We start from the raw sequence: 12,902 nt of genomic DNA on the forward strand, positions 1-12,902 counted from the left end.
TTAACTGAGGTAGGTAACAATAAGATGACAGTCTCAACTGCCATTTTGTTGCATTTCATATATTTTAAACCTATTTGAAAAATAAGATGTAAAGAATTTGTCTCATTCATCAGGCATACAGTGATCTAACAGTCCTTAAAAGGTAGATTTTGAAGACGCCTCTAAACACCCTAATTTGCATTAGCATGTATATATTTCTTTTCCTCTCTTTTCATCTTATTTGCCAATTAAGATATTGTAATGTCAAGGGTCATATGACTGTAACATATTACAAACACTTTTAATTCTCCTCCACCCTCCTACAAATGTTAAATGAAGCATAATATTCAACATACACCAAATGCCAGTTCCCTTTATACCTGTACACATCTTGCTTGTGCAAAGGAAACATTATAGGAATGCTGCATCTTGATCTTAGATTGCATGCTTACTCTTTCTGAGCTGTTCCCGCAGCTCCCTCCCAAAACACAAGGAAAACCCTTCCTACCATTCCAGCTGTGTCTGCCTTCAGGTAATCTTCTCCAAACCTCTGAGCTTCTTGCAGTCTGTTCCTGTTCCTTAAAGATATTCAGCTCAATACTACAAGATGCTGAGTGGTCCTGAGAAAAGCCAGTGGTTCTTCACTCCCTTCCCACTCGCCTGAGTGCGCGCTGAAGGCACTCTGCTCCTGTAGTATCTGACCAATTTTGTGAACTATTGTTTTCCTGGATTGACTGAATCTGAAACACGTGACATTGTGAATGACAAATTCTCTCCTCTACCTCTCGTCTCCAGGCTGTGGATTGTATTCATGAAATGCTTTCATTGAAATAGATGTTGTTATGAAAGAACACGTCCAGCTTGTTTCTTGATTTACAACACAGTGAACTGAACATAACAGATTCCCATTCATCCAATCACACGACATTGCTGGAGTCCCATTGTCTGGCATTTGCTCGCACAGTCCTGTCTGTTTGGTACTCGCTCATGAGTTGGTGGACTTTTTGAAAACAGACTTCATCTGATGACAACTCAGAATAAAATCTATTGAAAAATACTAAACTGCTGCTGCTTGGTCTCCAAAGCCTCTGGTTGTAAATAGGTTATGTTTGCCTATTCCTTGCTATTTCACTCTTATAAATTTATTTTGTTTCTTACATCTTTATCAATTGCCTTCAGTTCTGTGTAGCTTTAAGACTTAGATGGACATAGTTAAAGATCTTCTATATAACTAGCCTGAAATGTTGGGGAAATTTAACATCCTTACATGAACTTTGCCTGCCTAGATAACTTATACAGCCAGCTGTTGGGAAGGCTATCCATCCTCAGTATTGTAAACTGACACTTGAAGTAGCTAATCACTAATATGTCAAGATAGGGATTACCACACTGAGGAACTCCTGTCCCTAAAACCTGGCTGACCTGCACATTCTTTGTGTCATGCTTATACTCAATTATTATTTCCCATCCACCCATTCACCCATCCACTCACTTTGTTGCTTCCACTTTTCATTCTTCTGGAAGACAAAAGGGATTACCATGGTACTTGCTACACTGCAACAGATTATATAGTTTTTGATTTGGAGTTCATATCAGATGTAAAACAGTTGAACTACAATAGCAGATGGGATGTGGAATACAACCTGAAGAGAAACCTAAACACAACCCTACAGCTGGAGGTTTCTGACTGATTAATCTCTGCCTTGGAGTGAGAGCAGTAGACACTTGTAGAGAAAACACTGGAGGTCTCACCTATTTTCACTATTAGTAACATACCACAGTCATTGTCACTTACTTCCTTCAAAGCAGTACTCTACAACATAGCCATCTAAACCTGCTGCTCCAATGTGGTCTGGCGGCCTCCATTTCATTGTAACTGAGGTATCAGTTACTCCATCCACTGCCAGGAGAGTTGGTGGACTGGTAACAGCTGAAACAAGTTAGTAGTGAAGAGAAGGCAGAAAAATACATTACTATAGAAGTTCACATTTTTAGTGTTTTCCTCAAATATAGCATCATCAAGGTGTCAGGCAACAGGCTAAATCCTCCCTACCAGGCATTTCCAATCATCCTAGTACTTCTCTCCCAATTGGAGACAAACAAGGAGAAGCAGATACCTCATTCTGTATCTGCTGGCAGCCTAACCCAAAGAGCAGTAAAGGGTATTGCAGAGACATTTTGAGGAGCATATTCCACAACAGCATGCTGTAGCAATATCATGGGGAGCTGTTGAGCGAGGTGGAAACCTTTGCTACCCTACAGAACAAGGCAATTTCTTTTATAAAGACTTGTGATTGTCACAACAGTTTGAAAAAACAGTTTCTTTATATTAGGTCACCAAATTAGTCAGTGGTTAAATGAGTGACAAGGCCCTCTGTTACATTGATATAAAGTACAAATAATGATAGGACATGTAAAATGGTGTAAGATATAACCTAACCTAATCTGGTTCATCCTTGCAAAAGGATATAAAAAATATTTGATTCCTTTCTGGAAAAGAAAAAAACACAAAACAAAACCAAAACACAACACCATACTTCAGTTAACGGGGATCATTGAGGCATAGATTAATTAATATTAGAGACTATTCAAATGTATCTTAGAATATGATTCATTATAAGATATTTAGCAAATTCACTTATTTTTTATTTCCATAGATAGATTACATACCTGTTCTTTAAAAACGGAAATCTATAGACTCTTTGTGAATAAAATATGTAGTGATCTTCAGACTTCTGGTCACTTTTTCTGGATATTTTTGACCAAAAGTCATTGTCTGACTAAACTTAGAGCAGGAGAAACAGAACAACCAAGAGTATACTCCATCATTATAAATTCTCTAAATTGCCAGTAGTTTGATTTTATTGACTCAATACATGAAACTATTAATTTATAACTATTATTATCCTTAAAAAGCATTGACTGTAGTATATTGGGCTCACCCATAGCATGTCAGTGCTTTATCATAGTGCAGCATTTTCTGCCTATACCTATTTGGTCTTGGTTTATGAAAGACAATCCTTCAGGGATAGACATAAAATTTTATGTAGCATCTAGCAAAGATATATCATGTGCAACACAAGCGTAGAAAGAACTATAGTTGTATACTCGAATGACTGCAATAATGTATCAAGAATTATTGTCTAATGCATAGCCATTTTTCTATTCTTGTTTACTTACCTAAAGGAACAAAGGACTTTGAAGGCATACTTGGTTTGGAAATGCCTATCGCATTAACAGCAAATACACGGACCTCATAAGCAACACCTTCAATCATCTTCTTTGGCTCAAAAGTTGTTTCTTTACACAGTTCAAAATTCAGCCTCATCCACCTGGAGCTTTGTTTCTTTTTCCTTTCAATGAAATAACCTATTGACCAAACAAAATAGTATTACAGAGGCCATTTTTGACTGGCCAATATCTCCTTTTCTGGATACAGTTCAATATCCTCTTCTAGCTTCAGAGCGGTTTGGGGATTATTGTTTAATTTTTCTCTTTGCAGACTATCTGATAGCACCCTTTTGGCCTTCATGGCCACATACAAAGTTTTTCCAAACTCTGCTTACAACACTGCTGTTTTTAGTTTAGAGTGCAAAGGGCCTGATTCTGCTGCTCTTTGACTTTCTTCTTGGTTCATTGTATTAGAAGATATTTCAATTTACTGAGTAAATTGTTTCTGAAATCCCTGCTAACATTCAAACAGACTAATTTATCAAGTTTTGGTATTATAAGAGGTTGTCTTTTTAAGTAGGGGGATTGATAATTTGGCAACATACAAAATGACAAATCTCAAAGCATTAAAAAAACAGATATGTGATAAAATTGAAGACTGAATATAACATTCTTCCATTGAACTACTCAGAGGGCCACTCTCCAAGGCCTGAGCTGAGTTCTGATACTATGATGTCCAATAATTGCAGTGAGTTTCTTTTGTCTCTATTAGAGCATCACCAGCCAAAAAGAAAAGTATGTACCTAAGATAGGTGATCCACCATCATTTGCTGGAGGTTCCCAGGTCATAACACACCAGTCTTCACCGACCTCAGTCACATTTGGTGCCTGAGGAGGATCAGGCACATCTGTTGTAAAAAACAAAAACAAAATTTTCTACTGAATCACCTGGATTCAGTAGAAGCAGTGCAGAGCCCTCAGGCCTAATATATAAAACACTTCTATGGGACATACAGCTTTGTAAACTTCGGGGCTAAGAAACAAATTGAAACTAAATTTGCCCATCTTGAATAAATACTCTGACCAACAGGCAAGAGCACAGTGATAACATCAGTAGAAGCCCTTGACTATTTTATTTTTTAAGTAAGCAGTTGTTGCATTATTTTGTATGAATCCTGATTTAAGAGTTTCTAATACGGAGAGAGAAAGAGAAAGGAGGTCTTTGTAGATCCTTCATGGCAGGTGGTTAGGAAGGGATAAACGCCAAGTTCTTCAGTACAGTCAAGACACCTTAGGTGCACTCGAGGGCATGTGCCAAGGACCACAGTTACTAGGAGAATTAAGAATGTTACAAGCAGCCTGAGACAACTGCAGAAGCTTGACCCCAGTGAAGTGAGGTGGCAGCAGGAGAAGTAATTATCTCCTACTTAAATCCCAGGCTGAGCTCATGTGTTCTTCATTAACTCTGTGCCTTAGTATCCTTGCACCTCATTTCCATATCTGAAAATGAGCAAAAACAGGAAAATGGAAGATTTCTGAGAATCTTTAACAGTTTGGTAGCTAGGGAGAACGGCATCTACAGGAGAGACCCTTCAGATACAGGAAGAAAAATTTGGCTATAGTTGTGCAGAAAAGCAGGATCATTTAATGGATCATTTATTGAAAAGGGCCATGATAAAAGACATCATTTGTGCACTGTTTCACATGACTTACCAACCACTTTAATGTTGATTAGAGCTGTGTCCTCTCCAGCCTCATTCTTCAGTGTTATTCTGAAAGGACCAGAATCTTCTCTCTCAGCTGTGTCAATGACCAGACAGCTGCTGTCTGGGTATGTTTCTGCCCGTATTCTTCCACTGTCTGTGAGCCACTAAGAATCAAAGTAATTTGAGGGAAAATTAATGGCTTCTGATTTGAGATTCAAAATGTTCAAAAATCAAAATCATAGTGCAGTACAGGGCACTTCATGTTTCATTAAAAAGTATCCATATGAAAAATCATATTAAAGCTCTGGTTTTCAGTCAGCAGATTATCACAAAAATGACAAAATAACCAAGGGATAAATAATTAACTTCAAAATACTGTAACTGTTTAGTACTCAGTTTGGCCATTACATCTCAAAGGAAAGGTCACTAGTCTCACTTACCCTGTGAGCAAGAACACGCTTATATCAACACTATCAGATGTTAATTTTTGAAAAGAGTTTAGTGGATTTTCCCAGAAGTCCGATTGAAATGGATTGCAATGGTCAGTAGTTTGTCTTCATTGATTTCAAATAATCAGTGGGGTAATTTCTCATTTGGACAAGCCCACGGTGTTGATAATACCATCAATATTTGAAAAATACTAGTCAGATATTTGACCAGATAGTTTTGAAAAATCCAGCAAAAATAACGTTCCCATCTCCACATACCACAATGAAAATTTAAATGTGAAAAGTCTGGATTTTTGATATATACAGTCAGGGATGGGTCCATGCAAAGTTTTCAATGAAGACACCAGATGCAAGACACCAATTGCCCAACCTACCATTTTATTCTGGATTTGACACTCCATCAGAATTTATCATTTATTTTCAAAAACTGAATTTTGCTATGTCTTCCTGTCAAAACCTAATAGCCATTCTGGGCACTATGTATGCAGTGATTAGCTGTCTGGCAGATTTTCACTAGATTTCTTCTGCATCTCATATGTCCCTCTCCTTTACAATTTATTTATAGAAACAAACAAACAGACAAACAAAAAACATATTTTTTTTCCTTCATAATTGCAGTTTTTCCTCAAAGAAATCCATAAGATTCTAAACACAATCATTTTTACTCTTCATTTTTGAGGGAGAATAGTTTTTGAGATAAAACATATCCCCTTCTTATTCTCTGCTATCAAAATAATGTCTTCAGTAGACTAAAGATTAGTTTTTGAAGTAAAAGGACACTCATTAAGCTAGAGAAATATGTATAACAACAACATACCTTATCCCCTTTACTCCACATGACTTTTGGAGTTGGCTCACCAGTGATAGGGATTTCAAGTCGTAGCTTGCTTCCTGCCACTACTGTCACAGTGTTATCTTCCCCAAGACCATCAAGGTGGAGTTTAGGAGGATCTGAAAAAGAGAGATTGTCCAAATTTTTCATAGGGCTGCCACTCTGAGAGTTCAGGGACCACAAGTCTTAGACACAGATAAACATGCTCTATAGTCTGTATTTTCCTGGCATTTTTAGTCAAGTGTTTTTTGTTTTTTTTTTTTTGGGGGGGGGGAATAAATTTGTGGAAAAAAAAATCAAAGAAAATAATTGATGAAAAATAAATAATAGAAGCATAGAAAATTTGGAATAGTAGGAACATAAAATTTTCTAAAAATGTTCTAAAAAAATAAAATTTAAAAATTTAAATTTTTCTAAAAATTTTCTAGAAAATTTTTAAAATTTTTCTAAAGTCCCAATGTATATTAAAATAATTTCTGACAGGTTTCCTTTAAGTGGCTCTCAAAAATTTCCACTTATATCTTTCTACATCTGGTTATTGTAGACTTTCTTCATCTGGAATTAGCATACTCCAGACTAATTTTACAGTCACAGTCTTAATCTAAATCCTTTTTCTGAAAATGAAATGGTTACTTTTATTGTACTCCATGGGTATAGAGAAAAACCAATGAATATACTCTTACAAAATAAGATTTTATCTTTATTGTATTACAAGATTTTATCTGTGAGCGTACTTCCTCCCCTCTTTCTTCTCCTTAACCCTTGCCAATTTTATTTCTATTACAAGTAGCCCACATCTTTCAACTTCAATTACAGACCATATTTTCTAAAGCTTTCATCATTTATAGTGCTCTCCTTTAGACTTCAAATTCAGTGGTTGAAATTAAAAGGCAGCGGGGTATTGTCAGGGGAAGAGTCAATGCCTTGCTTTATTCTTTATTTTTATGGTTTTTGAAAGAATGGCTTCATTAACAAGCCTTCTATTCTGCTGACTGAATAAATGAAGGCCAGAAACATTTAATTCTCTAGATATCATTTAACATAGTTAGGGTATAAGTAAATATGTACCTACTCTACTATTTTACCAAACTAAACCATATTTTAAAATATTAGCAAGCCATTTCTTCGAAGACAACAACACTAAGTCTGAAAATGGATTATAACAGGTGCTTTATGCAAACTCTTAATAGCGGTTTAAGTTCAGGAATTCAACATTAAGAAGCCTTCCCCTGCCCTGGGCTTGTAAAATATGACTGGATCCTGAGCACAGGCAGAGCACTCTCAGAATAGCTCATATGCACTTTGCCAAAATAGCAGTTCTGCTTTTTGAGGTAGACACCCGGTCAGAGGAAATGAGCTGATTGTAATCAGGGATATTTCACACTGCTTTTACATTCCAAATGTCAGAAAAATTATATTTAACTCATTGTGCCAAGTACTTACCCACAACATGTACTTTGCATGGAATATTGATATTATAGGCATCTGGTACAAACATATATTCACCCTCATCATCAACAGCAGCGCTCGCTATAATAAATCTGTGGATTCTGTAAAATAATTGACAAAGAAATCCATGTAAATTATATTTGAATACTGTTGAAGGCTATCAAGAAAAACCTGCAAAGAAAAAGGTTTAGGAGATCTGTACAAAAGTGTAAAAATACTGACTGAAAATCATTTGCTGGATGCTTAGCTGTACTTTAGCTGATTACATACTTTGTGAATTACAGAATACGTTATTGAGGTGATCATCAAATAATGTAAACATTTCTAACATTTTTTGTTTGAACACAGAAATAGAAAAATACAGGGGTGTAAGTTCTTTGACACTTGGTTTCTGTGCTTCCGCCATTAGATTGTAATTTGATTGCTTAAGAAGAAACCTTTTGGTGGTCCCACTGTGAAAATGGTCTAACTACTGTTTGTTCGGCAGAACAAAGAGACCTGTGAGAAAAGCATATGCTGCCCTTATTGCCTAACTGCATCTTCCAGGAGTACAATGATATTTTTGATCTCCTATATTCTGCTCTAAGTTTTGTTCAAGGTAGGACTCACCTCTGTGCCCTTCCTGCTCCTCTTTCCCTCATCTCACCCTATAGGCTTACATTAGTTGTGGGGAGCACCTTCACCTTAAGTCAATCCAAGGAGTCACTGGACAGATGGCACTTGTCCCTTGCTGGGACTCAGAATTAATGCAAACATTTAATAGCCTGTTTAGGAACATCTTCACAAGCTCAGTTCCCAGCTGTGTGAACTGCCTGCTAAGCTGAAGCCAATGGGATGCAGCTAAAGAACTTTTAAAGGGTTGTAGCTAAAGATAGAACTTTTTTTTTTTCCTTTTTTTTTTTTTTAACTGAAAAACTTTCATTGAAAAAGGACAAATGATAAATGCAAAGGGCATTGGCATTTATTACAAAAAAATGCAAATTTATTGTAATATAACAGGATAAAGAGGATAAGGAGACATGGCTTTTAAGATCATAACAATAAGTCCATTTGAAGGACAGAGATCAGACATGATCAACAGATAGTTTTCAGTGAAATAATACACATGTTGGCACATCTTTACAATGTCACTCTATCAAAAGTCAAGTCAATACACAACATGCTTACCTTCCTTTGTGATAAAGCTTCACACGGTCACTAGCTTCAACCAATTGTCCATTTTTGTACCATTTCCCTTCCACATTCTCAGATATCTCACATTTCAGGTGGATTTCCTGTCCAAGCCTCACAGTCTGGTCTTCTAGTGCAAGTGATATCTTCAATGGTCTCACTATGGAAAAGAGAAATAGAGATATTATTGCTAATATCAAATAATAGCTTACGATCCTGTCACTGAGCTGCTACTAGCAATCACAAGTATTCAAATCAGAAAAATGCCTCTAATACTAGAACTCTGAACTCCATATGTGAGCAATATTTACATGTAAACCACTTAAGTATATCTCTTTTAATGTTTAATTTTCCCATTGTCTGATGCCTTAGAAAGTGTGATCCAAAATACCCATGCCCTGACTAAGGGGATCCTATGGATATATCCAGTAGAAGTGTATTTGAATTCTTTCCCCTCTGTTGTTAAGTGCTGGAGGAGGGTGTTTCTATCTGCTAAAGGGCAGTAAGAAACTTTCAAGATGTGAAAGACCTGTGTCCCCATACCTATACACCTGAAGGGATTGCAGCCTACCTTTCCTGGGATTTAACTGCTCTCATAGCTCCCCCAGGTGAACACAAGATAATTTGGGGATTTACTAAAGTAGTTCATTACAAGTAGGAACTAGTTTTGAGCCTATTTTGTCAGGCTGTTATCAATGGCCACCCAGACAGTAAACTTACTTCATACACTACTGGTTCTTGTGTTTGCTAAACTACCTTAATTCATCCTGTGAATACCCACAGATATTACTAGCTTTTGTAAAACCTGAGACCAAGAACTTCCTCTTTCTGGAATAATAGATGCTGCAGACTGAATACACAGTACCATGTGTATGCAGTAAATATCCCTGACTATAATTTGACACAAGAAACAGTGATGGGAAAGGCTACATTTTATAGGAAGACAGTTGGAAAATACTCAGCAGAAGATGCATGAATCTGTCACTATGACAGGTACGGTGATGGAGTCAAATAGCCATAGTGGATAATTTTCAACTTGGTGATTGAACGGTATTAGTTGGTTGTGCTTAGGATGCCATTTTGTATAAAAGCGTCAAAAGAAATATGTGTATTTCAAAACAGAATGCATGCATATATGACAAGCTTACAACATAGGACAAACTTACCACAACCATGAACTCAAACACGGTCTGGTTCATCTATGCCAGCAAGGCCAAATCTAGTAGTTTACATACAGCTACTTGCAAAACTAACATTGATATTTTATAACAAATTCTAGTCTACCTAAAACCAAAGTGGCAGAAGATTATAAGGATTCATAAAATTTTAAAGTGTTTCAAAGAGATATACAAGCAGTACCAAGGGAGCTACATAGCCATATTTTTGTGCCTATGAGTTTACTTAATGTGGTCCTGATGCATGTTAACAGTACCCCTAGTTGTAGAATTGTTTATTTTTTCCAACAGACTTTCTTTTTTTCTGGTTTTGGCTCAGAAGACTTGGTTTGGTTTTCCTGTGAAAACTTGAAAAGGATTCAAGAAAAGCAAGTACTTTCCTTGAGAGTTTCACTTTGTTGACCCATTATATCTTTGCATGAATAGCTTCGTTCTCCATCTTAATGGAGTGACTGAAATTTTTCAAGTGTGACTAATTCATTGCCTCTTACTGCAAACTGGATATTTGAAGCTAAGAAATTGGTATGGAAGATAAGTCTCTCCTTAAACCCCTGGAGAAATGCAAGTAAATTATTTCTGTAAGATAGCAAACTATGACAAGCAAATTCAAGAGTAAGATATATTATACTTACAATCAACAGAAAGCTTAGCTTCTGATTGGCCTCCCGTTGTCATTACTGAATAAGTTGCACTGTCATTTTTTGCAGCTTCCTCTATGATTAAAGTGTGTTTTTTACCCTCAACCTTGATTCGATATCGAGATTTAGGTTCATTGGTAAGTTCTACACCATTCTTAAACCTAATAGAAAAGAAAGAGTAATTATTTTCCCAATAAAAATCCTCTGTGAATAAGACTTTCGTAGACTGAAACTTCCAGAGAAGACAAACTCATCCGTGAACGTATAAGGATATTTCTGCTGTTACTACATTTCTGAACAGTGTTCTTCTGAGATTTTCTTAATAAATTTCAGGCTTACTGATACAGAATGCATTGTCCACATTTTTGCCTACAACTAAAATATTCTGTCCCCCACCTCTCTCTCAAGGAAAACAGTAGCTGTTCAAATTGTGACTTACCATTTCACATTTGCATCATCCTCAGACACTTCACAGCTCAGTTCTACTCGTTCACCAACGTAGGTATTGGTATCCTCCAGGCCTTTGGTCACCAAAATTGGAGGATCTTTGACAAGAAAAAATTACAGATTTACAATCTGAGAGAGAAAACTAATTTCAGGAGGTTTTCAAAATCATGGTATAGGAGATAATACAAAGCCAAAGTTAAAATTACAAAGCCGGTATTGTAGCATTATTTTCTGCCTGAAATCAAAAAGGAAATTGCTCATTAAGATGCTAGTAGGAAATGTGCTAAATTAAAACAAAACAAAACAAACAAACAAAAAACCCTATTCAGATTAATAGCTGCTTTGCATCCCCTTTTTTGATAGTTTGTGCAGGCAGGTTGATACAAGATGTTGGGATTCATCACTTGCCTGACACAGATCCCTCTCAGAAAGCAGTATTTCCATTAGATCCTGCAGCCTGTTATGCACAGTTACATGACTTGATGGCATAACAGTGTGCCCTTACTGTTTTAGTCCCTTCTTGTCAAAACTCAGGTTTGACAAGACTTGTCAAAACTCAGGTTTGACAAGACAATAGAAATGTGCACATGGTTAGAAATAGAAACATACCACAATGGTTATCCTACTTTTAGAAGGGCAATGGACCCATTATTTTAAATAGCTTTCTGAAATATTTGAAGATTTTTTTCTTTCAATGTAAACTTTATTTTCCCAAATGCAGGAATTCCCTAATTGTTTTCTAATGGATATCTAACCAAAAGGACCCTTTTAACTCAATTTGTTCTGTGTGTGCAAGGGATGCCATGAATATTATCAGTTAGACTATCAATGTTATGGGAGCAAAAAATGAAAGAAAATGGCCACCTATTCGTGTCTTTTGATAGTGGTCCATTAAATCTGGGCAGATGGAGATAAAAATAACTGATAGAATGCCTGATCAGAGATTTTTCACTAAAATACCAAACACAGGATGAAGAAAAAACAGTGAGGAATCACTAAAATAGGGAGTGATCATAAAGGCAGCTAACACAAAAACAAGCATGCACTGAGCCAGATCCTCCCTGTTAATTTCTGTTGCAGTCAAAGAAGCCACACAAATTTACACCAGGTGAAATAGGAGCCAGGTGGTGTAGTTACCTCTCACAAACAGTTCTGTGGAGCATTTCTCATCACCAGCTGTTACGTAATAGCGAGCATCATCTGTCATCGTACAGTTATTGATAAATAGAATTCGCTGGTTACCTTTGTGCTCAAAAATGTATCTATTTAAACAGGAATACAACAAAAATACATTAGCAAAACTGCTGGACCTTTTTGTTTTTTGTAGAAATTCTTTAGGGATTATGAGAGGGGAAAACCTTTTTTTTTTACATAGAACAGGAAAAGAAGTCCTGGAAAGCAATTTCCAAGTTTCAAAAGGAAGAATAAGAACAATCAAAGACCTTGTGGCAAAAAGAGCTATGAGGTAGAGTGATAATCAATTTCTGGCTTGCTCCAACATCCCAGGCTTGGATGTTCAGAAAAAAAAAAAAAGAAAAAAATCAAAATAAAAAATTAACAGGCTCAGAGAGATGACAGAATAAAATGGAGTCTGAAACTCTAGATGAGTAAAGATGAAAATAACCAGTAACAGGAGACCATCTTCATTCCAACACTCTTAACATTTTTATGAAGCATAATAATAGCTAAGGTTAAGAAGTTAATATTATTGGTAGGACAGATGGCACAAGAGATCAGTAATGGGATATGAGGTTTTGGTAATGGGATATGTAGCCTTTCACCTTCATGTCACCAGTTTAGATCTGCTCCAGGTTTGTAGTGACCAAAGCTCATTAGCATCTGACAGCTGCTTCAGCAGCCTGGAAGAAATGCACTGGAGCATTCAA

At 36.4% G+C, this 12,902-nt stretch overlaps 1 protein-coding gene across 11 annotated transcripts in view; it reads right to left on the bottom strand.

The window, feature by feature from the left end:
• MYBPC1 (myosin binding protein C1) overlaps window positions 1-12,902 on the bottom strand; it is an 81,388-nt gene that overhangs the window by 20,013 nt on the left and 48,473 nt on the right. For all 11 annotated transcript variants that reach the window (XM_038164988.2, XM_038164985.2, XM_038164982.2 and 8 more), the window contains 10 exons: window positions 12,154-12,278; window positions 11,009-11,114; window positions 10,564-10,730; window positions 8,754-8,916; window positions 7,581-7,687; window positions 6,123-6,256; window positions 4,864-5,020; window positions 3,954-4,058; window positions 3,160-3,348; window positions 1,775-1,909 (listed from right to left, as the gene is read on the bottom strand). In XM_038164988.2, coding sequence (XP_038020916.1) covers window positions 1,775-1,909; window positions 3,160-3,348; window positions 3,954-4,058; window positions 4,864-5,020; window positions 6,123-6,256; window positions 7,581-7,687; window positions 8,754-8,916; window positions 10,564-10,730; window positions 11,009-11,114; window positions 12,154-12,278 — 1,388 coding nt within the window. The remainder of the gene's footprint in view (window positions 1-1,774; window positions 1,910-3,159; window positions 3,349-3,953; window positions 4,059-4,863; window positions 5,021-6,122; window positions 6,257-7,580; window positions 7,688-8,753; window positions 8,917-10,563; window positions 10,731-11,008; window positions 11,115-12,153; window positions 12,279-12,902) is intronic.

This window comes from Anas platyrhynchos, chromosome 1 (assembly GCF_047663525.1).
Source record: "Anas platyrhynchos isolate ZD024472 breed Pekin duck chromosome 1, IASCAAS_PekinDuck_T2T, whole genome shotgun sequence".
Classification (NCBI taxonomy): Eukaryota; Metazoa; Chordata; class Aves; order Anseriformes; family Anatidae; genus Anas; species Anas platyrhynchos.